At 45.2% G+C, this 24,728-nt stretch overlaps 4 protein-coding genes across 4 annotated transcripts; all 4 read left to right on the top strand.

The window, feature by feature from the left end:
* Window positions 1-5,276: 5,276 nt before the first annotated feature.
* LOC103989370 (two-component response regulator ORR3-like) lies at window positions 5,277-7,072 on the top strand. The gene is made up of 5 exons (XM_009408194.3): window positions 5,277-5,457; window positions 5,836-5,915; window positions 6,163-6,240; window positions 6,318-6,388; window positions 6,667-7,072. Exons 1-5 carry the CDS (start codon window positions 5,310-5,312, stop codon window positions 6,887-6,889), a joined length of 600 nt encoding a protein of 199 aa, XP_009406469.2. The 5' UTR covers window positions 5,277-5,309; the 3' UTR covers window positions 6,890-7,072.
* Window positions 7,073-8,087: 1,015 nt separating this feature from the next.
* On the top strand, window positions 8,088-9,261 carry LOC135613666 (probable carboxylesterase 18). The gene has a single exon (XM_065110701.1). It carries the CDS (start codon window positions 8,122-8,124, stop codon window positions 9,196-9,198), a length of 1,077 nt encoding a protein of 358 aa, XP_064966773.1. The 5' UTR covers window positions 8,088-8,121; the 3' UTR covers window positions 9,199-9,261.
* Window positions 9,262-13,295: 4,034 nt separating this feature from the next.
* LOC135613667 (probable carboxylesterase 18) lies at window positions 13,296-14,557 on the top strand. Its single transcript, XM_065110702.1, has one exon. It carries the CDS (start codon window positions 13,416-13,418, stop codon window positions 14,490-14,492), a length of 1,077 nt encoding a protein of 358 aa, XP_064966774.1. The 5' UTR covers window positions 13,296-13,415; the 3' UTR covers window positions 14,493-14,557.
* Window positions 14,558-18,972: 4,415 nt separating this feature from the next.
* LOC135613668 (probable carboxylesterase 18) lies at window positions 18,973-20,193 on the top strand. Its single transcript, XM_065110703.1, has one exon. The coding sequence runs from the start codon at window positions 19,018-19,020 to the stop codon at window positions 20,050-20,052; it is 1,035 nt and encodes a 344-aa protein (XP_064966775.1). The 5' UTR covers window positions 18,973-19,017; the 3' UTR covers window positions 20,053-20,193.
* Window positions 20,194-24,728: the final 4,535 nt, after the last annotated feature.

Raw genomic sequence — 24,728 nt, forward strand, 5'->3', positions numbered from 1 at the left:
AGGGGCTTGAGGCTAGGGCTGTGGTTGGGAGAGAAGAAGAAGGGGAAGAAGAGAAGGGGAGGAAGAAGAGGTTGCGGCTGGGAAAGAAGAAGAGGAAGGAAAAAGAGAAGGAGAGGAAGGAAGGAAGAAGTGGAAGGGGCCTGCAGCTAGGTCTATGGTTGGGAGAGAAAGAAAGAGAAGAAGAAGAGGCTGCGATTGGGAGTAGAAGAAGGGGAAGGAAGAAGAGGAAGAGGGCTATGATTGCAGCTGTGGGACAGAGAAGGAGAAGAAGAAGAGGAGGGGGAGAGGGGAGAGGGGAGACTGCACCCCTCTACATTCTGCGCAAGCTACAATCGTGGAGGAAGAAAAAGGATAGGAGAAGAAAAGCAAAAAAATAGGGAGAAGAGTAGAAGGAGGAAGAGTATAAGAAGGATTTGAGCTTAAACTTTATTTGGATTATAATCTTTGAAAGACATGTGTTCTAATCCATTTGTAATGCAATTCTAATATCCACTTTTTCCTTGATTATGAGAAATTTGAATAATTCTAGTTTTACAGATATCTCTCTTGTTTGGATGTAAAGATTTGAATCCAAAATTTTGTTGAGGTTCTAATATTTTTACCTTATTTTAGTTATAACTCTCCACATCAATTTTCAATTTAGACAAAACCTATTTGATCTTAATTTAGACTTATAAATCTTTTTTTTTATAACTTACATAATGGTTTTAGAGAAAATTTTCTTAATCAAACATCTAATTGAATCGACCCTATAAATTTAGTAAGATAGAGATTGAAATTTCTAGCCTTTGTTACTAAATTGCTTGTAACTCTCTGTTGGAAATTCTAATTTATGTAAAACATGTTTTGTTAAAAATAGACTCATTTCAATTGATCCTACCGATTTGATAAATTCTGACTGCTCTATACTAAATTATTTGTAACTCCCTATTAGAAACTTAAACCTTTATAAATCTATATTTATTTGAAAGTAGACTGATATAGATTTCTAATGATATCTTTGTTGAGTAATTTGAAGTATAATTAATTATCAAAATAATTCATGTCTCTCAAATTCTACAAGAATTGAGTTTTTGTCGATTTCGTCTATTCTTGTTTCGTTCCCTTTAGAAATTGATTTCTACTAATTTTTTTTAATTGAGCTTTATATTATTACTTTGAATTTTTATATGCTCTCATCCTTAAATTATTTATATGTCTGAATATATTAATTAAAGTTTCTATTTGCATTGCATTGTTTCATATAGGCACATGTATATTTCGTTATTTCGCATGTGTTTTCGATTTATACCAATTTTATTATTCACAATGTCCTTTTATACTCTGGTGTTTATGGGATAATGTGAAACTTTACTAAAAATGATAAAGGGAGTTATACTTAGAGCGCACGATACTCTACCGATCCCCTATGATTTCACTCAAACATGAGTGGATGGAGCTCCCAAACATGGGAGACTTATGTTTGATGTTCATCTAAAAATATATGGTTCATATTATATGTAATCTCATTTCACCCTTTACGTTTTTTATATGATATCCAAAGCATTACTTATATATTTCTATATGCGCTTTGGATAAGAATGAAATGCACGCAATATCAGGTATGACATATAAGCTTATGTTTATTATTTGTTCACTTGATATGCTCTGAAATATTTCGTATGTCATTGATATGCTCATAAATATTCTTATGCCTTTGATATGTGCCTAAATGCTTCTTATGCTAATGATATTCTTTGATTACCTTTCCTCTATTGTTACGCTAATGATATATGCCTAAAAGTTCGGGCGGAAGGTTACCTTTGAATGGACTTTATGTTGATGGGCCTGCAACTAATGATATATGCCAACATTGTGGTTGGGCTTACCTCCATCAACCCTGAAGAGCAGATTCATCCTCTAAGAAGGTTAGCTCTCTCTGCTAGATAGAACTTTGCTTCAGATCTGATCAGTTTGTATGCAATATACTGTTGATGCAAAGGAATGGAGAGCATTGGTCTTAGAGCACTGTTGGTTCCTTTAAATCCATGAATTCAGTGCACCTGTTCCACTTGAACGCAGATGTGTTCATCAGTAAGATTCAAGGGGTTCACAGGTGTAGCTCCCAGGAGAGGCAAAGGCTGTCAGGTCATGAAGAAGAGAAGCCCTTTCTGGAGCAGCAACATCAGCATGGTCCCCATTCGACGAACAAAGAGAGAAGACAATGATGCTGTCGTTGCTTGGGCTAACAATAGCTCATCATATCTCTGTTCACGAGTCAAGGGCTGGCCTGCATGCCACACAGCTTGCATCATTTCTGCATGCTTTCCTCCTCCTCCTCCTCCTCCTCAGATCTCCTCCTTAGTTTTGATGCATGCTTGGCCAACTTGCCCATCTTTGTGAAGTGCACACCAACCTGCTCTCCTGGCGTTAGCTTTGACATCTGTTCATGGTGTTTTGCCACGAGATCTTGGTGAAGCATCATGCAGTGTGTGGTGCAAGCAAATGCAACTTTCTATCCCCTTCAACAGTTCCAAGTGTTGTCCTAAAGCATCTTCTTGGCAACTTTCTATGTGCTTGTTGGATCAACAATGAACACTGCAGGAATCCAGTTACAGCTTCGGTGTGTGTGGCATCCTTTCTTACATGCTTTGGACACATCACCGTACATAGGATTCCAATCCGGTGTGTGGCCTTCTTTCTGGAAAACAAGAAGGATCAGATGCGAGAACAAAAAACAAAAACAAAGGCAGGACAAAAGTGTGCGAGAGAGATGAGAGTTGGCTGCTAAAAGCTAATCACATCTGGCCAGCGACTGCAAAAGTTAGCACAGTGATCACCAAAGATTGACAGCAGCCTTATCCTGTGTGCACTGATCTACCTGAAGTCCTTCACCTTCTGTTAAATGTCTCTCTACTTCCTGAAACCAAAGACTATCTAAATCCAAGCCTGAAGTACTTTCGATAACAGTTCTCCCTACCTTTCTCGACACAAATCCTTCTCGCTCAGCAGAAATCGCAAGAGATAAAGCTAAAGTCGTCTTCCTCGATGAACATTTCTCCAAGAGTGAATAATATGCATGCTTTGGTTGGGACTGTGACATGACTTCTTTTTCTTGGTTCTCATACATGGAAGCAAATGGGCTGATGGAGGAAGCGTGGGTTGCGATCTGTACGACGACTTTGCCGCTTTAGCTTTTTATCGCCAGGAGAGACGCGTGCCTTCACGAACTGCTTCACGTCTCTTTGTCGTTCTTTCCACAGATATATAATATGTAACCCTAATTGTAAAGAATCTCAATAATCTTCATATGTCGTTATTGAGATTCTTTACATATATATATATATATATATATATGTAAAGAATCTCAATAATCTTCATATATATATATATATATATATATATGTATATATATATATGTATCTCAATAATCTTCATATATATATATATATATATATATATATATATATATATATATATATATATATATATATATATATATATATATATATATATATTTGAAGGACTTATAAGCATATTAAGACTCCTAAAACCAAATATTCTCAAATGTAGAAGAGATTGTCATCTACCATATAAGACTTTTCCATCTTTAAATATAGAATTCAACACATGACAGGCAATAGCTTTATATAATGAACACTTCAATATAATTTTGGTTGGCGTGATTTCTTTTTAAGTGGATTGCTGAAAAGCCCTCAAAAGTAGCTTTCCATTTGGTCATTGTATTGTTTTATTTTCTTGAAATGCTTTTGATGGTACAAAAAAATATAAACAAATTTATTGGACCTTTTTAGTATTCGATTATTAGAGAAAAACTAAAATTTCAGAAAGTATCTCTCGGTTTATAAAGAACAAATAATTTAATTTTCATTTCCTCGGGAGGAGTCGACTAATAACTCATATTTAGAAGAGAATGACGAGTCTCATGATTCGCACGTTGATCATCGAGATCGCTAAACATCAAGGAAGGAAGAAAGCGAATCTATGTGAAGCTTAAAGAAATAAAAAGTGGATGTAAGATGTCATCATCTGAATCACCGTGACCTGAGCTGCAACTCTCAGAGGGCAGTGGCTCAGAGAGAGAGAGAGAGAGAGAGAGAGAGAGAGATGCATGCAAGATATGGTGTCCCTTTTAAGATTTTGTGATTCCTCAACAGTGCCAGAAGTGACCACTGAACTCCCACCACTCAGATGTATCTTCCTTTCTGTGTTGGAAAAGTCTTCTCTCTAGCAACACGATCTCTCCCCCCCCTCTCTCTCTCCATCGTCTCACCGCAAGAACGCAGAAAGCAGACAGCATTTCAGTATCTGTCATTAATGTAATCGGCAAGTATTTTGAATTTTTCATCTAAATAAATTATCCGAAGGATAAATTACTTGGAGTTTTTAGAATATCTCGAGTTTTTTTAGATCAAGTATTGGCAATGATATGATTTATATTTGAATCCCAACACTTTCGTGAGCAGCATAAATACTTCTGCATTTGTTTATCCCTCAAAACCCAGTAATTATGCCTCTGTGTACGAACCCTGCCACCTCTTTAAACCATCATCCACCATCAGGTCACACAACTCATGAGCCAAAAGTACAGCAAAGGACGATATCGCAATCCAAGCACTCATCTAAAGTTGCCGCTGCTTGAACCACCTCTGGCAGCACAGAACAGCACGGGATACAATCCATAGTGCAGATCCTGGCGTTGATGATCCTCCCCAGTTTAATCGAATACGACGTTGTGCGTTCTTGGAGGATCTCAGTGACTGAGCATATAAAACGCAGAACAATAGACATAAAGAGAAGGAAAAGAGTCAGTCATGGCTTGCATAGAAACTGTGGGCTGATGATGCCTTTGTTTTGTTAAGAGTTTATGTAGTAGAATTAAGAACAAAGATCCAATTATCCTGTTTAGCTTTCGAGACGCATGCTTCTCTAAAACTGTAGGTGCAACATCAAAATCATAAAGGTTGGCAATTGGCATCATCGTCTAAAGCATGATTCAAGTGTGAAAGAAAGAAGATGGATACGCAGGAGACCCGAGAAGGAGAATATAGATATGGCTGTGGGCTTGATGTGAGGGGGGCTTCGAGGTCAATGTCCCGAATCCCATGGCAGGATAGATTCTCCCGACAACAAAATCTATGGAAAAGTATTCCGTTCCTTCTTGCGGGGCCCCACGGCTCACGACACGCGCGTGGGTCCCGCCATTCCCGCACTTCCTTCTCGTTTCCCTTATAAGAGCTTCACCTCCTGCGCCCTCCGGGCTGCTCCCCCTGCTCTCTCCCAGCTGTGGCTTCTTCTGCGGGGAACTCATGGAGGAGGTGGAGAAGAGAGAGGAGGGGAGTAACGACGGGATGTTGGAAGGTGGGGTGGAGGTGAGGGTGCTGGTGGTGGATGACTCCCCGGTGGACAGGAGGATGGTGGAGGTCTTGCTCAAGAAGAGTGGAGCCATGTTTCAAGGTGAGCCTATAAGACACACACAAATTGAAGTGCATCAGTTTCTTTTCATTCTTTTTCCCAGTAATCATTCTGCTTTGCTGTGATCTTTAGCTTTTAAGCCTCCTGAGGAGTTCTTAGTTTGGTCAATTGTTGCTGACCTGCAGAAACAAAATGCTCTGTTACAACTTCCATTACCACAATGCCTATGTTTCATCTCCCCAGTGACTATGCTCTCTGTTCTTAGTATTAGTGACTCTTCGGTGGTGTTCTCTTCTGAACACACATCTTTCTCTTTTCTAATATCTCCAGTCTTCAAGTTTTTGTTAACATTAGTACTCGAAGTTTTCTACTGGAATGGCTTCTAATGCTTAATTCCTCGAACAATTCATTTTCCTTCAGTTACATCTGTTGACAGTGCAAAGAGGGCAATGGAAGTTCTTGGATTAAGTGAAGACAAGACCAAGTCTCCTGTTGTCGATGTAAGGCAGTCTTTTCGAACTCCTTTTTTGTTGTCACATTTGCTTCTTGTTTTTTTGTCACCATAATGCTAAATGTTTTTGTTTGTGAAGAAAAAACAATTGACAATCTAGTGGAGGGAAATGTGTTTTTTATTGCATTTACTTGGCTGCATTTGGTCTAAACTTTCTGATCACTTTCCATCCTTCCTTTCGTTGTTAGATCAAAAGGTTTAATTTTGTGTTACTGAAACAATGACAATAATTGTAGGGCCAGAAGGTAGACATAATCCTCACAGACTACTGCATGCCGGAGATGACTGGTTATGACCTCCTAAAGGCTGTCAAGGTATGAAAGCTGTGCAGAACAATCTGCATTCTGCCTCGTCTTCCTGCTAATCATGTCTACTACATCTTACACTTCAGGAACAGAGCTGCCAAAAACCCATTCCTGTGATCGTAATGTCATCAGAAAACGAGCCACAGAGAATCAACAGGTTTGTTGCTTCCTTCCACACTTGTTTCGATGCCGTTCACTGCAGAGACGAAATCTGCTGAATGCACCATCATCATTTAAGCTGTCAACAAACCAAACATTAGTCGTGTCTGGGCATCCATCCGACATTTCGGACCTTGCTTCTATTTCTTTCTTTTTCCCGGTCAAAGAAACCAATGGTTTGTGCATTGCTGAATGAGATGTGCTCATTCTATTTCCGGGAGAGATGATATGTTTGTTCTCCAAAACTAAAAGATCATGCGTGTGTGCTAAAATTAGGTGCCGAGCTATTGGAGCCGAGGATTTCATCATCAAACCTCTCCAAACTAATGACGTTCTGAGACTGAGAAGCTACGCTAGAACAGGACTGCCGCCGCCGCCGCCATCGTCGTCTTCCAAGGCGGGCACCAAGAGGAAAATGACAATCGAGTTGATGGCTGAGAGCGGCGGCAGTGGCTCGGAAAGACGACGGCCGCGCCTTACCGGGCTGGCGATGGCGTGATAGCAATCATCGGCATCGAACAAGCGTCATAGGAAGCCTCTCATATTGTAATTACAACGTAATGCCTACCACGCGTTCTCGAGTTTGTTTGCTTGTCGGTGTAAGTGGATGGATCATCTGCGATTCAACTGTTCTTGCTTTGCTCTTCAAATGCTGTCCAAATTAAGCTTCTTGAAAGCTCGACATATGCTGTTCTAATCCATCAAACCGAGGCCATAGCAGCCTCCCAAGATACAAAAGTCCTCGTTTTGACGACGAGGATTAAGGAGCGGCTGTCCGTTGATGTGAGTCGTACTCCTCAAACTTGTTATGCTCGTGTGAATCTATCCTAAATCCTCCAACATTCTGCCTGCCTGTTTAGGGGTTGACGGTATGATGTTTGCCGCTTCTAACAAAGTAGAATTTATATGCATGTTATTCGTTTATTTAGCCACTTGATACATTCAATCACACGTATTTATGGTCAGACTTATGAAACCAAAACACGAGAGAGAATGGTGGAGCGATGGTTTGGCAAAGTCAAGAAGTTGGCCTCACATAAAATTGGTTTTGCGTTTTTCGTGTGCATTGTAGTGATCTCACGTTTTTATTTGCTGGTCGTTTGGTCAAACTGGCGAGGACGGTTCTGTTCTGAATCTTATGATGGCGTCATACGGAATCGTCGGCCCCAACCGAACTTTGACGTCCAACTTCCTCATGCATGCATGCACGAAGCCTCAATACACGAGTAGTTTACCGACTTGGGTGGCTACTTGCCATGCAGTATCGTATACTTGTACGAATTGGAATACATGGTCATGCGTGTTTCCTCTCTTGTGCTGCATCCATAAGGCACTGCAAGACTTCAAGCACACGTGACGGATTGGCATGACACGTTTGGTCCACGGTGTGTTACTCGATTTCGTACTCGGGTAACGTGTGAAACTTCCGAGACAGAGCGGAAGGGTTCACATAAGTCACGGGGGCCCCACGTGTGTGTGTGAGAGAGAGAGGATGTCACAGTGTTGGGGACGGAATGTATTATGCTTCTGTTATCATTTTGACTATATAAGCGTCGGATTTCGTACGTTCGTGTAACACGTGACGTCGTGACGTCACCTCATTCGTTCTCTCCCTGTCTGTCTCTCTCTCGCAGTCCATATATCGGTGCTCGATTCCTCTCGTCTCATCCAACTCGCTCTCTCGCGGCTCCCGAGCTCTTCACCTGAGACGAGATCGGCTAAACAGCAGAAATGTCGCCCGCCGCAGTGGCTCCCCCCCTCTCGCGCACCAAGCGGTTAGTCATCGCCGCCGTTTCCGCAATCAACGATGCCGCTTGCCGCTCCGACGGCACCGTCAACCGCCGGCTCGTGTCGCTTCTCGACGCCCGGGTCGCCGCCTCCGCCAAACCCTTTCGTGGCGTCCGCACTGCCGACGTCCCCGTTGACCTCTCCCGTGATCTGTGGTTCCGACTCTTCGTCCCCTCTTCCGTTTCTGACGGCGAACGGCTTCCCGTCATCGTCTTCTTCCACGGAGGCGGGTTCGCCTTCCTGTCCCCCGACTCCTACCTTTTCGACGACGTGTGCCGCCGGATCTGCCGCACGGTCCACGCCCTCGTGGTATCCGTCAACTACCGCCTCGCGCCGGAGCACCGGTGCCCGGCGCAGTACGAGGACGGGGTTCACGTGCTCCGCTTCCTGGACGGCGGCGGCCTCTTGTACGCTGACCCCTCCGCTGCAGATCTTGCCGACCTATCCAGCTGCTTCCTCGTGGGCGATTCCGCCGGCGGAAACATCGTCCACCACGTAGCCCGGCGCTGGGCAGCGGACGCCGACGGCGGGTGGAAGAGGCTGCGACTGGCGGGAATGGTGCTGATCCAGCCCTACTTCGGTGGCGAGGAGCGCACAGAGGCTGAGCTGAGGCTGGTCGGTGCACCGCTGGTGTCGGTGGAGAGGACGGACTGGCTGTGGCGGGCGTTCCTTCCGGAGGGAGCGGACCGGGACCACGAGGCGTCGAACGTGTTCGGGCCGCGGGCGGTGGGGGAGCTGGAGGAGGCTCTGCCGGCGGCGATGGTGGTGGTAGGGGGCTTCGACCCGCTGCAGGACTGGCAGCGGAGGTACTACAAGGGGCTGAGGGCGAGGGGCAAGTCGGCGCGGCTGGTGGAGTACCCGGAGGCCTTCCACTCCTTCTACTCCTTCCCTGATCTGAAGCAATCCACAGTGCTCATGGAGGAGATCAAGAGCTTCGTCGACAGCCACCGACCTCGGAAGGAGGAGGACAGAGAACGAAGTGGTGGTGGTGACAAGCACAGTAATATTGAAGAGTGGTAGTTGTTTATTGAGTGTAGATAACAGTAATTGTGATTGCACAGTATTTGGTTATTGTATGTGCCATATCCCACAATGCTTTTTAATATGTACAAAAAATATTAGCTGGCTTTTTATACAAAAATAAAATTTTTTTTATTGGAACAAACTTAATTGGTACCATCTCTTTTTTTGTTTCTGATATAAACGAGATGAAAGGATTCAGAAAGATGTGAGTCGACTGTTTGTATCAGTCGTCGATAAAGATAAAAAAAAGGTTTTTAATTTTGTGTTGCTGAAACAATGACAATAATTGTAGGACCAGAAGGTAGTCACAATCCTCACAGACTACTGCATGCCGGAGATGACTGGTTATGACCTCCTAAAGGCTGTCATGGTATGAAAGCTGTGCAGAACAATCTGCATTCTGCCTCATCTTCCTGCTAATCATGTCTACATTTTACACTTCAGGAACAGAGCTGCCAAACACCCATTCCTGTGATCGTAATGTCATGAGAAAACGAGCCACAGAGAATCAACAGGCTTGTAGCTTCCTTCCGCAGTAATCTTTCGATGCCGTTCACTGCAAAGATGAAATCTGCTGAATGCACCATCATCATTTAAGCTGTCAACAAACCAAACATTAGTCTTGTCTGGGCATCCATCCGATATTTCATGCCTTGCTTCTATTTCTTTCTTTTTCCTGGTCAAAGAAACCAATGGTTTGTGCATTGCTGAATGAGATGTGCCCATTCTATTGCCGGGAGAGATGAGATGTTTCTTCTCCAAAACTAAATGATCATGCGTGTGTGTTCAAACTAGGTGCCGAGCTATTGGAGCCGAGGATTTCATCATCAAACCTCTCCAAGCTAATGACGTTCTGAGACTGAGAAGCTACGCTCAAACAGGACCGCCGCCGCCGCCATCGTCGTCTTCCAAGGCGGGCACCAAGAGGAAAATGACAAGCGAGTTGCGGCACCCTTGCGTGTTCGCCAAAGCTCGCCGGAAGCTCGCCTGCTCTTTGCTCACACTTCTGAAGCACTTGAAGTGTTTGCACTCCTTGTGTTGAGTAAGTTATTGTGATTCACCTTCTCAATTTCATCGAACTTCTGGAATGCAGAAAGTTTTCACCACGACTTGGAGTAATTCTCTCATAGGTTTGGTCGCCTCTGGGATTGTACCGTCTTCTCCATCAACCCTGCCGCCTACTCCACTGAGTAGCAAAGGTATAGCACCATGTACTGCCTGCTTCGTTCCTTGGTCATGCACTCTTATCTGACCCGAAGTCCTTCACTTTCGGCTATCTTGATGAGAAGCTCGTTGACACCGGTCTTACGAAGTTCCTTGGCCTCTACCCTTCAGCCTTATCTCGGTACTTGGAGTTTGCCTCTGCATGCTCCACCTCCTCGACCCTTTCACAACCAAGCGCTCTCCCTCCATGAGAGCAAGGGATCAATGACTTTCACGGAAGTCCCGCCTCTGCGGTACCATGGCGCTACCATGCCCATGGCCCTACTATCCGTCGCCTCACATCTACATCCATTTTCTTCACGATCAGTAGATATGTCTCTGTGGCACTCCTCTGAGTCTACCTCCATTTTAACTGATGCTTGATTTTGGGTAGCTAAGTCTCTCTAGACTCGTCGTCGCTTCCTCGCCCCTTTCGACCCCCTGCTTCAACGCCTCGGTATTCTCCAAGCAGATCCCTTTGGTCGATGGAAAGACATACTACAATTCCCATGCATGGCCTCTACCATCACGTTATAGGGTTTGCACTGATTCTATTCTCCTTAGCTTCCTTGGTAGCAATGTTCGCTTACTTTACCTTGTCCTCTGACTTGTCGGGCTCCCTTAAGTGAATATGGGCTCTGGAGCAGTCCAACTCTTCAGCTGCTTCGATCATTGATCAAGTCCCTCCCCTGGGACTCACTGGTACTTGTATTCGAACTTTTTTCATTGGTGGAACACAGTCCCCATATGCCGATGACCAAGGTTTTCATCCGATACAAAATTCGATACACATATGAAAGACCCTTATATTGTAATTACTATGTAATGCCTACCACGTGTTCTCGAGTGAGTTTGTTTGCTTGTGGTGTTAGTGGTGATAAGTTGTATTATAGTGATGAAAAGTACTTATGAATGGTTGAGTACAATGATTTATTTATACAGTTGAAGATTTTTCTCAACTATCCTATGAGATTTCCTCATGCAGTTGAGGAAATCTTTATCTGTTATCATGTCCCCGCATGATTGAGCTCCTGTTGAGGATGCCAATCTTGGAACGATGTAACGAAAATAATTTACGAGCGAGAGGCTTCATGAGTGACTCTTCTAGTTGATCAGTCGTATGGATGTGAGAAACACGTAGTTGATGTCTAACAACTTGATCTCGCACGAAATGAAAATCGATTATAATATATTTTATGCATGAATGAAAAGCCGGATTGACACATAGATATGTAGCTCTAATTTTATCACAATATATTGTAGGAGGAAATGTAGAGTTGACGTTGAGTTTCTTGATAGGCGGAGAGGAGTGGCGTCGTTGCTCGTTGGAGTTGGTGCGACAGTGGTAGAGCTCGAGAACTTTGGAGGTCGTCTGAGCTATGGCTTAAAAAGCTAGTTGTTGGTGGCGCTGCACCTGAGCGGTGGATTTGACAGTAGCTTTGGAGCTGGTGCGACAGTGGTAGAGCTCGAGGACTTTGAAGGTCATCTGATGGCTTCGCTGTCTAAGCTATGGTTTAAAAGGCTAGTTGTTTGTGGCGCTACACTTGAGCGGTGGATTTGACAGCAGCTCCGGAGTTGTAATTGTTATTGGATGGAGCAGCGGTCAGTGAAAAAAGAAGGATAAACCTTGTTCTAAGGCAATATGACTCTGATACCATGATAAGTTGTATGGTAATGATGAAAAGTACTATTCAGATTTTCCTTGACTATTCTACGAGATTTCCTCGTGTAGTTGAAAAGATCTTTATCTGTTATCAAGTAGATGGATCATATGCTATTCAACTGTTCTTGCTTTGCTCTTCAAATGCTGTTCAAATTAAGCTTCTTGAAAGCTCGACATATGCTGTTCTAATCAATCAAACCGAGGCCATAGCAGCCTCCCAAGATACAAAGTCCTCGTTTTGACGACGAGGATTAAGGAGTGGCTGTCCGTTGATGTGAGTCCTACTCGTCAAACTTGTTCTGCTCGTGTGAATCTATTCTAAATCGTCCAACATTCTGCCTGCCTGTGTCGGGGTTGACGGTATGATGTTTGCCGCTTCTAACAAAGTGAGCTAACCCCATGAATTGTTTCCTAGGGAGCTAAAAGAAATAACAAATATTTATCATTGACTTAGTATAATCTATATGCATGTTATTCGTTTATTTAACTACTTGATATATTCAATCACACGTATTTATGGTCAGATTTATGGAACCAAAACACGAGAGAGAATGGTGGAGCGATGGTTTGGCAAAGTCAAGAAGTTGGCCTTTCTAAGAACAACCGTTGAAGAGAAAACGTTTGAACACACAACTTCTTTTTTTGTCCTTCACATAAAATTGGTGTTGCGTTTTTCGTGTGCATTGTAGTGATCTCACGTTTTTATTTGCTGGTCGTTTGGTCAAACTGGCGAGGACGGTTCTGTTCTGAATCTTATGATGGCGTCATACGGAATCGTCGGCCCCAACCGAACTTTGACGTCCAACTTCCTCATGCATGCATGCACGAAGCCTCAATACACGAGTAGTTTACCGACTAGGGTGGCTACTTGCCATGCAGTATCGTATACTTGTACGAATTGGAATACATGGTCATGCGTGTTTCCTCTCTTGTGCTGCATCCATACGGCACTGCAAGACTTCAAGCACACGTGACGGATTGGCATGACACGTTTGGTTCACGGTGTGTTACTCGATTTCGTACTCGGGTAACGTGTGAAACTTCCAAGACAGAGCGGAAGGGTTCACATAAGTCACGGGGGCCCCACGTGTGTGTGAGAGAGAGAGAGGATGTCACAGTGTTGGGGACAGAATGTATTATACTTCTGTTATCATTTTGACTATATAAGCGTCGGATTTCGTACGTTCGTGTAACACGTGACGTCGTGACGTCACCTCATTCGTTCTCTCCCTGTCTGTCTCTCTCTCGCAGTCCATATATCGGTGCTCGATTCCTCTCGTCTCATCCAACTCGCTCTCTCGCGGCTCCCGAGCTCTTCACCCGAGACGAGATCGGCTAAACAGCAGAAATGTCGCCCGCCGCAGTGGCTCCCCCCCTCTCGCGCACCAAGCGGTTAGTCATCGCCGCCGTTTCCGCCATCAACGATGCCGCTTGCCGCTCCGACGGCACCGTCAACCGCCGGCTCGTGTCGCTTCTCGACGCCCGGGTCGCCGCCTCCGCCAAACCCTTTCGTGGCGTCCGCACTGCCGACGTCCCCGTTGACCTCTCCCGTGATCTGTGGTTCCGACTCTTCGTCCCCTCTTCCGTTTCTGACGGCGAACGGCTTCCCGTCATCGTCTTCTTCCACGGAGGCGGGTTCGCCTTCCTGTCCCCCGACTCCTACCTCTTCGACGACGTGTGCCGGCGGATCTGCCGCACGGTCCACGCCGTGGTGGTATCCGTCAACTACCGCCTCGCGCCGGAGCACCGGTGCCCGGCGCAGTACGAGGATGGGGTTCACGTGCTCCGCTTCCTGGAGGACAGCGGCCTCTTGTACGCTGACCCCTCCGCTGCAGATCTTGCCGACCTATCCAGCTGCTTCCTCGTCGGCGATTCCGCCGGCGGAAACATCGTCCACCACGTAGCCCGGCGCTGGGCAGCGGACGCCGACGGCTGGTGGAAGAAGGTGCGACTGGTGGGAATGGTGCTGATCCAGCCCTACTTCGGTGGCGAGGAGCGCACAGAGGCTGAGCTGAGGCTGGTCGGTGCACCGCTGGTGTCGGTGGAGAGGACGGACTGGCTGTGGCGGGCGTTCCTTCCGGAGGGAGCGGACCGGGACCACGAGGCGTCGAACGTGTTCGGGCCGCGGGCGGTGGGGGAGCTGGAGGAGGCTCTGCCGGCGGCGATGGTGGTGGTAGGGGGCTTCGACCCGCTGCAGGACTGGCAGCGGAGGTACTACAAGGGGCTGAGGGCGAGGGGCAAGTCGGCGCGGCTGGTGGAGTACCCGGAGGCCTTCCACTCCTTCTACTCCTTCCCTGATCTGAAGCAATCCACAGTGCTCATGGAGGAGATCAAGAGCTTCGTCGACAGCCACCGACCTCGGAAGGACGAGGACGGAGAACGAAGTGGTGGTGGTGACAAGCACAGTAATATTGAAGAATGGTAGTTGTTTATTCAGTGTAGATAACAGTAATTGTGATTGCACAGTATTTGGTTATTGTATGTGCCATATCCCACAATGCTTTTTAATATATACAAAAATAAAATTTTATTTATTGGAACAAACTTAATTGGTACCATCTCTTTTTTTGTTTTTGATATAAACGAGATGAAAGGATTCAGAAAGATGTGAGTCAACTGTTTGTATCAGTCGTCGATAAAGATAAAAAAAAAAGGTTTTTAATTTTGTGTTACTGAAACAATGACAATAATTGTAGGACCAGAAGGTAGACATAATCCTCACAGACTGCCGCATGCCGGAGATGACTGGTTATGACCTCCTAAAGGCTGTCATGGTATGAAAGCTGTGCAGAACAATCTGCATTCTGCCTCATCTTCTTGCTAATCATGTCTACATCTTACACTTCAGGAACAGAGCTGCCAAAAACAGGCGTGGTCTCGGGTGGCCTCCTCGGGCTAGCCGCGTAGGCGTGGTCTCGGACGGCATAAAGCCAAAGAGTCGAGGAGCACTATGCAGGCGGACTAGCCGCGCGGGCGTGGTCTCGGGCGGCGTAAAGCCGAAGAGCCGAGGAGCACGACGCAGGCGGGCTAGCCGCGCAGGCGTGGTCTCGGGCGGCGTAAGGCCGAAGAGCCGAGGAGCACGTGGTCTCGGGCAGCATAAAGCCGAAGAGCCGAGGAGCACGACGTAGGCGGGCTAGCCGCGCAGGCGTGGTCTCGGGCGGCGTAAAGCCGAAGAGCCGAGGAGCACGACGCAGGTGGACTAGCCGCGCGGGCGTGGTCTTGGGCGGCGTAAAGCCGAAGAGCCGAGGAGCACGACGTAGGCGGGCTAGCCGCGCAGGCGTGGTCTCGGGCGGTGTAAGGCCGAAGAGCCGAGGAGCACGACACAGGCGGGCTAGCCGCACAGGCGTGGTCTCGGGCGGCGTAAGGCCGGAGAGCCGAGGAGCACGACGCAGGAGGGCTAGCCGCGCAGGCGTGGTCCCGGGCGGCGTAAAGCCGAAGAGCCGAGAAGCACGACGCAGGCGGGCTAGCCGCGCAGGCGTGGTCTCGGGCGGCGTAAAGCCGAAGAGCCGAGGAGCACGACGCAAGCGGGCTAGCCGCGCAGGCGTGGTCCCGCTCCGCTTTGAATTCGGCGGTGGTAGGGATCAAAAAGGCTACTGCATTTAATTTTATCTCCTGAAAGGGGAGTTGGTCGTCGTGCGTCTTTGGACGTTGAGATCGAGGCGTCCGGGTGCTGCCGCTTTCGGGGGGCTGCCATGTTAGGCCTTCATTAAGGCGGAGCGTCTTTGGGCATCTTCCGATGCGATGTGACGGTTACGTGCGTGCGTGGGTGGGCTGCCGCCCACTCTCGGGAGTCGATGGGACGTCGGTTCTGGCGGGATATCTTCTTTAAATAGCGGACGCCTGACTTCACCGCTATCTTTTGCTGCTGGGTTTCCCCCTTCGAGTCCTGCTGTCGCCTCCCCAGTTCTCTCCTTGGCCTTCTGCGTAGTTTTTCCCTCTTTCTAAGGTTAGTTGAGATGTCGCCCTCTTCTTCTTCCTCTCCATCTTCTCCTGTCCTCGGGACCGGGGAGGGAAATCCCCCTCTGTCCTTCGTTGAATCGTCTGACGGGGAAGCGGCACGAGCCCTCGAGGCTTTGATGTGGCAGTATGATATCGACCACCGTTAGTGGGTCTTTGCTGGAGGGACTCCGGGAGTGCTACAGTATCCTGGAGGACCATATCCTTAGTGCCCCTAAGCCGGGACAGCGGGCGTACGACCCCATCCCGAAAGGCTTCGCCTTGACCCTATATGCTTTGGAGGCGGGTTTGCATTTTCCTCTTCACCCTCTCATCGTGTCTTGCCTATCTCTCTGGCGGATTTCGCTATCTCAGGTGGCGCCGAACTCTTGGCGTTACCTAGTGGTATTCCTGGGGGAATGCCACTATGCCAATATCACCTCCACCCTTAACCTCTTTCTTTCCTGTTATCGCATTTGCAAGGGTTCAGGGGGTTATTTCTTGTCGGCCCGGACGGGTTTTCGTGTCGGGGGTGCTCCTTCCAGTAACAAAGGATGGAAGGGGAGGTTTTTTTACATTAGCCGCGCACAGGACTGGGGCTTCGTGGTTCGGTGGTCCGCGAGGGCGGTCGACAACACCACCCCCCGTTTGGGTGAAGCAGAGCGCCAAGCTCAGGGGAGGCTCAGAGAGATTCTCCCCAGGTCGTAGGCCATCCAGACCATGACCGAGCGAAGGCTGGTTGAGGCGGGCCTTAGCCCGACGCCTCTGGGTACGTTGGTGACGTTTGGCTCGGGGGTTTGCGTGGTTGATTTCGGGTACTAACATTTTCCGCCTCTTGCAGAAATGGTAAATCTCCGATCGCTTCTGGGGGATCATGTTGGGAAATCCTTGGGGGTGACATCACATGCGCAGCGGAAGAACAAGAAAACAAAATCCCTGATTCCCAAAGAGATGTTCGTCGTCGTGCGAAGATTGGTACGCAAAAATCCACGAAACATGAAACTGCGTATAGAGTAGATTGTGTTACCTAGGGAGATCGTATATCCCTGTTTCCTTGCAGATCCTTAGGAGAGGGTGAAGGAGGTCAAGCGCCCTCCTCTCTAGCGGTGCTCCACACAGCAGGGTTGCGACGACGCTCCTCAAAACTCCAGGCCTACTCTGAGGTGGAGAGGGAGAGGAGAATAGGAAAAGCAAGCAAGAGCTCTCTAGCCTATGGGGCTCTGAATCCCTCCTATTTATAGAGGTCCCCTATCAAACCCTAATATCTCATATCCGAACCTCTATTCATCGCAATGCCTACCATATGTGTGTGACCCTCTAGGCCCAATATCGAGCTGGCCGTGAGTCATACCTGTCAGAACTCCTTCTAACTCAGTAAATTATTATCTCTATAATAATTCACTCGACTCATCAACTACGGACGTACTAGGCCACTAAGTCGTAGTCCCCAGACGATACAGGGGAATCCAATCCATTGGACCTGTCTGTCCTCAGTTACAGTGTACCTATAGTCCCTCATCCATCTAATATCCCAGAGACCGTATATCGAGCATGGTGTTGTCAGACCCATACGGTTTCTTCTCGAGTCTCACTCTAATCGGATTCTCCCGGAGAACTCTTTCTCTCTCAACCTGAATGACCCTGGCTAAGGATTTGTCTGAGCAAGAACACATGGGATATTTCTCTCATGATGCCGAGAGTGGATGATCCTCTATCGACACTCAATAGCCCTCGTAAGGTCGACTACCACTCCCAATGACCAGTTGTACTAGATCTGGGACAGCTAAACCTATAAGTCTGGTATCAAAGAGTGGAGCACTCATACAGGACATCCTTGGTGTCTCAAGTCTAAGGACCAGATACACCACTAGGACTACGGAATCGCTGTCTGACAATAAGGCATCATCAACCATCCAGCATTCCGTAAGCGGATCAATCAGTGAACTCATTCTCCAATGAGCACCTGTACTGTATCTCTAGTGTCCCTACACAAGCAGCTATGAGACCAGCCACATCCATCATATGGACGGGTATACAGCACACCAGTCTGTCCGGTTATCACGATATCCCTCTCGGGTAACCTATGACCGGGATTATTTAGGATATGTGTTTAAAGGTGAATCGATCTCACTATCGTGATCTCATCATGATCCGATTCCCATTGCACAAATCCAAGGATTTATTCATTTATTTAACTACTTGATATATTCAATCACACGTATTTATGGAACCAAAACATGAGAGAGAATGGTGGAGCGATGGTTTGGCAAAGTCAAGAAGTTGGCCTTTCTAAGAACAACCGTTGAAGAGAAAACGTTTGAACACACAACTTCTTTTTTTGTCCTTCACATAAAATTGGTGTTGCGTTTTTCGTGTGCATTGCAGTGATCTCACGTTTTTATTTACTGGTCGTTTGGTCAAACTGGCGAGGAGGGTTCTGTTCTGAATCTTATGATGGCGTCATACGGAATCGTCGGCCCCAACCGAACTTTGACGTCCAACTTCCTCATGCATGCATGCACGAAGCCTCAATACACGAGTAGTTTACCGACTTGGGTGGCTACTTGCCATGCAGTATCGTATACTTGTACGAATTGGAATACATGGTCATGCATGTTTCCTCTCTTGTGCTGCATCCATACGGCACTGCAAGACTTCAAGCACACGTGACGGATTGGCATGACAGGTTTGGAACACGGCGTGTTACTCGATTTCGTACTCGGGTAACGTGTGAAACTTCCAAGACAGAGCGGAAGGGTTCACAGAAGTCACGGGGGCCCCACTTGTGAGAGAGAGAGGATGTGACAGAGTTGGGGACGGAATTTATTGCAGTTCTGTTACCATTTTGACTAAATAAGCGTCGGATTTCGCATATTGGTCTAACACGTGACGTCACCTCATTCGTGCTCTCTCGCAGTCCATATATCCGTGCTCGATTCCTCTCGTCTCCTCCAACTCGCTCTCTCGCGGCTTCCGAGGCCTTCACCCGAGACGAGCTCGTCTAAACGGCAGAAATGTCGCCCGCCGCAGTGGCTCCCCCCCTCTCGCGCACCAAGCGGTTCGTCATCGCCGCCGTTTCCGCCATCAACGACGCCGCTTGCCGCTCCGACGGTACCGTCAACCGCCGCCTTGTGTCGCTCCTCGACGCCCGTGTCGCCGCTTCCGCCAAACCCTTTCGTGGCGTCCGCACTGCCGACGTCCCTGTTGACCTCTCCCGTGATCTGTGGTTCCGACTCTTCGTCCCCTCTTCCGTTTCTGACGGCGAACGGCTTCCCGTCATCGTCTTCTTCCACGGAGGCGGGTTCGCCTTCCTGTCCCCCGACTCCTACCTCTTCGACGACGTGTGCCGCCGGATCTGCGTCACGGTCCACGCCGTCGTGGTATCCGTCAACTACCGCCTCGCGCCGGAGCACCGGTGCCCGGCGCAGTACGAGGACGGGGTTCAAGTGCTCCGCTTCCTGGACGGCGGCGGCCTCTTGTACGCTGACCCCTCCGCTGCAGATCTTGCCGACCTATCCAGCTGCTTCCTCGTGGGCGACTCCGCCGGCGGAAACATCGTTCACCACGTAGCCCGGCGCTGGGCAGCGGACGCCGACGGCGGGTGGAAGAGGCTGCGACTGGCGGGAATGGTGCTGATCCAGCCCTACTTCGGTGGCGAGGAGCGCACAGAGGCTGAGCTGAGGCTGGTCGGTGCACCGCTGGTGTCGGTGGAGAGGACGGACTGGCTGTGGCGGGCGTTCCTTCCGGAGGGAGCGGACCGGGACGACGAGGCGTCTAACGTGTTCGGTCCGCGGGCGGTGGGGGAACTGGAGGAGGCTCTGCCGGCGGCGATGGTGGTGGTAGGGGGCTTCGACCCGCTGCAGGACTGGCAGCGGAGGTACTACAAGGGGCTGAGGGCGAGGGGCAAGTCGGCGCGGCTGGTGGAGTACCCGGAGGCCTTCCACTCCTTCTACTCCTTCCCTGATCTGAAGCAATCCACAGTGCTCATGGAGGAGATCAAGAGCTTCGTCGACAGCCACCGACCTCGGAAGGAGGAGGACGGAGAATGAAGTGGTGGTGGTGACAAGCACAGTAATATTGAAAATGGTAGTTGTTTATTCAGTGAATATAACAGTAATTGTGATTGCACATTATTCCTTTTAATATATAAAAAGATATGAGGGGGCTGTTTATACAAGTTATTCATCATAAATAAAGTTTTTTTTTTTTTATTGAAGCTAACAGAATTGATGCGATCTCATCTTTTGTTTCTGATAGAAACGTGAAAGATGTGAGTTGACTATTTATACCAGTTGTTGAACATATATACTTTGAAAACAAATATAATTATTGTGATCTCATTTTTGTTTGGGATAGAAATGAAACGAAAGGATTCCAAATATATGGGCGCTTCCTTCTCAAAGAGTACATGTTTGACAAAATCCAAATGCAGATGATAGTAGCGACGTAGAGCCGATGGATTAATTTGAGACGTAGTTAGAAGTTGATATTAATTTTAAGAGCAATATTGAAATATCAAATGATCTTCCAACCCGTCCAAGGTTTATTATTCGGGTAGTGACTTATCTTAAGATGTCTCTACCTACAAATGAAAGTAAAATTAAGCGAGACGCGACATGCAAGGAGCTTATTCTTCTCGCGGGCCGCACGAGAGAAAGATTGTCGGATGGCCGCCAAACTTGTACTCAAGTAAAACGTGCGACTTGTGGACGCATGCGTCCATGAATAGAGGAGGTCTGGTCCACGTCCCGACTTTAGTCAGGATTTAGCTTACCGGAAGCTGACTTGGCCAACGACAAAGGGATAGCAGCGTATTCGCACGCCAATATCACCACACGTGGTGAGTTAAGTCGTTCCATGAAAGCGGGCGTGTGTTCCCGTCGATGGACGGGTTCAAGTAATGTATCTCACACTGTCGAAGAGAAAGGACGAAACAGCATTCTCTAACCAAGGTATGTCGATAACATTCACGCAGGAGATCTAATTTGATTTGCATACGAGAGGTAAAGCAGAACTTTAGAGATGGAAATATTAATGACCATCTCACTTTGACCACTAGTCATTCGAATCATATGACAGGAGGATACATATAGGGTTGTCTATCATTTCACGTTCTATGAAGCATGGTTTGACATTGCATGTGATCTCAAGTGTGTTTTCGCCAATGTTGTGGTGTTCCTATGATGCTTGATTGATATAAAGATGCCAAGTTACTTCTGTTCTTGATTTTGAAACTGATAGTTTTGATTTCTATACAAACGGTTCAAATCATCAAGCTAGTTTGATTCCAATTCGAATCGAACTATGGTCTGTTAATCCAAGATGATGGAGTTGTATTCAAATCATTTCTACTCACTATGCACACACGAACATTCTCATCTAATTCCAACTCATAAACTATATGGAATTACTTGCTCTCACACATCTATCAATTATGTTGTGGAACACACAAACTCGTTGAAACTTCGTTATCCTTTCTCTTTGGAGAACAAATCATCAGGTGAAGAAGTTTGAACAGGAAGGTGGTTTAGCAAAACGTGTACAACAATCATTAAGCATCGTAAGAGACAATTCTAACTCTTGAAACCAAGTCGATTTAGTACTCACGCACGCAACTTCTATTCCATGACCAGTGCAAGTAAGCTAAGCTGCTCCCCCAATGTATTCGTATGCCCCACTTCCGAACCAATCACCCATAGGTCAAGCATGGTTGGCGTCGGTCGTCACGTCGTTCGTGACTTGAGTCGAAGTCCGTGATCCTAATTTTGGTGTGCATGCAGTGATGCTGTCGTTAGATTAGGTGGCCGTTCAATCAAAGTCGTGTTCTGAAAACTGCGATGGAATCGTATGCAATCGATCGACGATACCAATCCAACTTTGCATTAGAGCCTTATTTCGTCTCCCACGTCGTCGATATGGCGTGAGTTGAGTCTCTCCGAGTTTGATAAGGATAATAACTGCGATAAGACGCACATGACGTCAGTCGTCTCAAATGACGTCTCACAGCACTAGGTCAACGTAGACCGGAGCGCCGACCAAAGGGCAATAAAGCCTTGCTCAGGCTCAGTTCTTCACGCCACCCACGCCGACGCCAATGTCAAACGCTACCAACCTGCCCCCTGCATGCGGGCACATCAGGAAACAGTAAGCTGCCTTATAAATACCTCAGTACTTTGAACGGAAAAGAGGGGACACAAAAAAGAATTATTCGTCCGAATTTTTCCTTCACCTCGACTGACTTGATCGTCGGAGGGTTCGGGCCGAGGACACCGACCCGACCTTTATGCAGGTGAAAAGCCAGCGGTCCCCGCGAGACACGAAGGCGAGTTCACGCTCGGAAGAGACAACGACACTGCTCTCGACCACCTCGACGGACTCCAAAACCACCCCGAGAACATCCCACGTCATCCGGACCCGAACCAAGCCACGTCGGTCCCGAGATCACAGCTCAAGGTTGTTTACACTAATAGAGTTGGAGGTTGTGGCGAGATCGATGTCTACACACGTTAACTCGGTTCGTTTTGATCATATTTGACCAGGCGTCGTCTTCTGTCGGTTTGACGCCATTGCTCTTTCTCGTTACCCCATTTATGATCTCAAATTTCTTCTCCTTCTATGTTGTTTGATAACTTAGTTTTTTACTCTTTCTTTTAATTGTTTAAAATTATTAAAATAATTATTATTAATGATAAAAAAACTAAAATAAGATTTAATAAAAGTTATAAATAAAAATTAAATGCTTTTAATTACTCTTTTCTATACGAATCTTAATAATGGACAAAACATAAGAAGAACTCTTCCTCCTCCTCAAGATTAATTCGTATATTATAAATAATGATCCTTTTTATAAATTTTTATAAAATATTTTATTTGAAAATTTAATAGAAAATGACTTGTTTTAGACTTTCGCTATAGAGTAACCCAATTTGGGGTTTTATTTTTCTCCTTGGGGGCAATATTCAACTCTTTGATGATTGTAATGATTGGACCTAAATTTTACCCAAAAATTTAAATTTATAACAATTGATGCTACCAAACAAATATAACTAAATTTTACCCCAAAAAAAAACTTTCGCTAATGATAAAACAATTATAAACTAACAGCCAAGATTTCTAGCATTTAATGTACCAAGAATATGATAAAATATCAAAGAATAATAATTAATAATATTTCATTTTATTATTTTACTAAAAATAATCATCAAAATGATAGTTTTGGGCAAACAACCATTATTATTCAAAAAATATATCTAAGCGGTAAAATGATAACTACAAGAATTAATTATGAAAATTGTATTATTACATGTATATGTTGCTTAAATAATATTATAGTCTACAGTATAGAGGGACACATATTATAGTGCTCCTAATTAATCTGTAGAAAATGTTTTGTCAGTAACACATAGAACTCATTTAGATTCTTACAAAAATCTTAAACTGTATTTTTTATTATTATTTTCTAGTGCAAATATTTATCGTAAAACATGCTAAAAGCAAATCAAATACTTAAAATAAAATTTAATTCGTTAATGCATCAAGAAAATCACGTAAAATAATTTATAATAAGTTTATGTTGAAAATTATAAGAATTGACTCATTTTAAACAACAAATAATTGGAGTAAAATAGATTCTATGCATTTTAAATTTAGTTATTATTATTTTCCCTTATATTAAAAGGAAACTAACTGAAGGATCGACCAGATACTTTTGCCAAAATATTCTAATTTCTAGATTCTTGATTTCTAATCTTTAATACTGATTTATTAATTAGAGATATTCTCAATGAAATAATTGTAGTAGACATAAAATTTATAATTATATATTTGCTATACAAAAAATCTTAACATTTAGAATCAAAATCAAATAACAATATATTAAATTTACGATGTGTATCTTTCAATACTATTCAATAAATCCTTTTCTAATATATAGGCATATCACCATTCGATCCAAAAGTTACAATGATACAAATAAAAACTAGACTTGCATTATCCTTTGTTCTTATCTTTCACTAACCTGAGTGATGCATAAGGGAACAAAAAAGATTAAGAATTGATCCGAATCTCAATAACTAGTTAATTCATTCTTAAGATGTCATGTCTTTACAGCAAAAAAATTTAGGATAATAATTAGGAGAGTGTATGTTAAGTTTATCGCCTAATGAATCCTATTATAATTAGATTTTCTTTCTATTGATAGATAATAATTATTAAATTTTAATTATATCTATAATATATCTTACGTATGACCACATAATATAATAAATAGTATTTTAAATTTTGTTAATTTACATAAATCAAGAGAGTGTCTTAATACTATCAATTTAATTTAGAATAATTCTTGAAAAAGATAGATTTTAGAATCTCATAATTTTTTTTAATTGATTGCCACATCACAATGAAACCTCTTGTTTTTGCTTGCTTTTCTTATATCAACATCATTCCACTTACTAATAAAGTATATACAATGCATGAGGTAATGTCACAATTATTAAGTTCCTTATTTAGTGGACATTCATCTCTTTTGATGATATCTAATACATACTACTAAGCTAAAATTTTTAAGTTCAAATATAACAATATATTCATCAAATTTTAATATAGATATAATTTAGAGAACATATCAAAACATTAAACGATCGGCACCTTAGCGTCATATGAACAATACTTTTTCGACATTGCTAAGACGACACCTGAACACTATATGGTCGATACCTTTGTTAGG

This window comes from Musa acuminata, chromosome BXJ2-6 (assembly GCF_036884655.1).
Source record: "Musa acuminata AAA Group cultivar baxijiao chromosome BXJ2-6, Cavendish_Baxijiao_AAA, whole genome shotgun sequence".
NCBI classification, from domain to species: domain Eukaryota; kingdom Viridiplantae; phylum Streptophyta; class Magnoliopsida; order Zingiberales; family Musaceae; genus Musa; species Musa acuminata.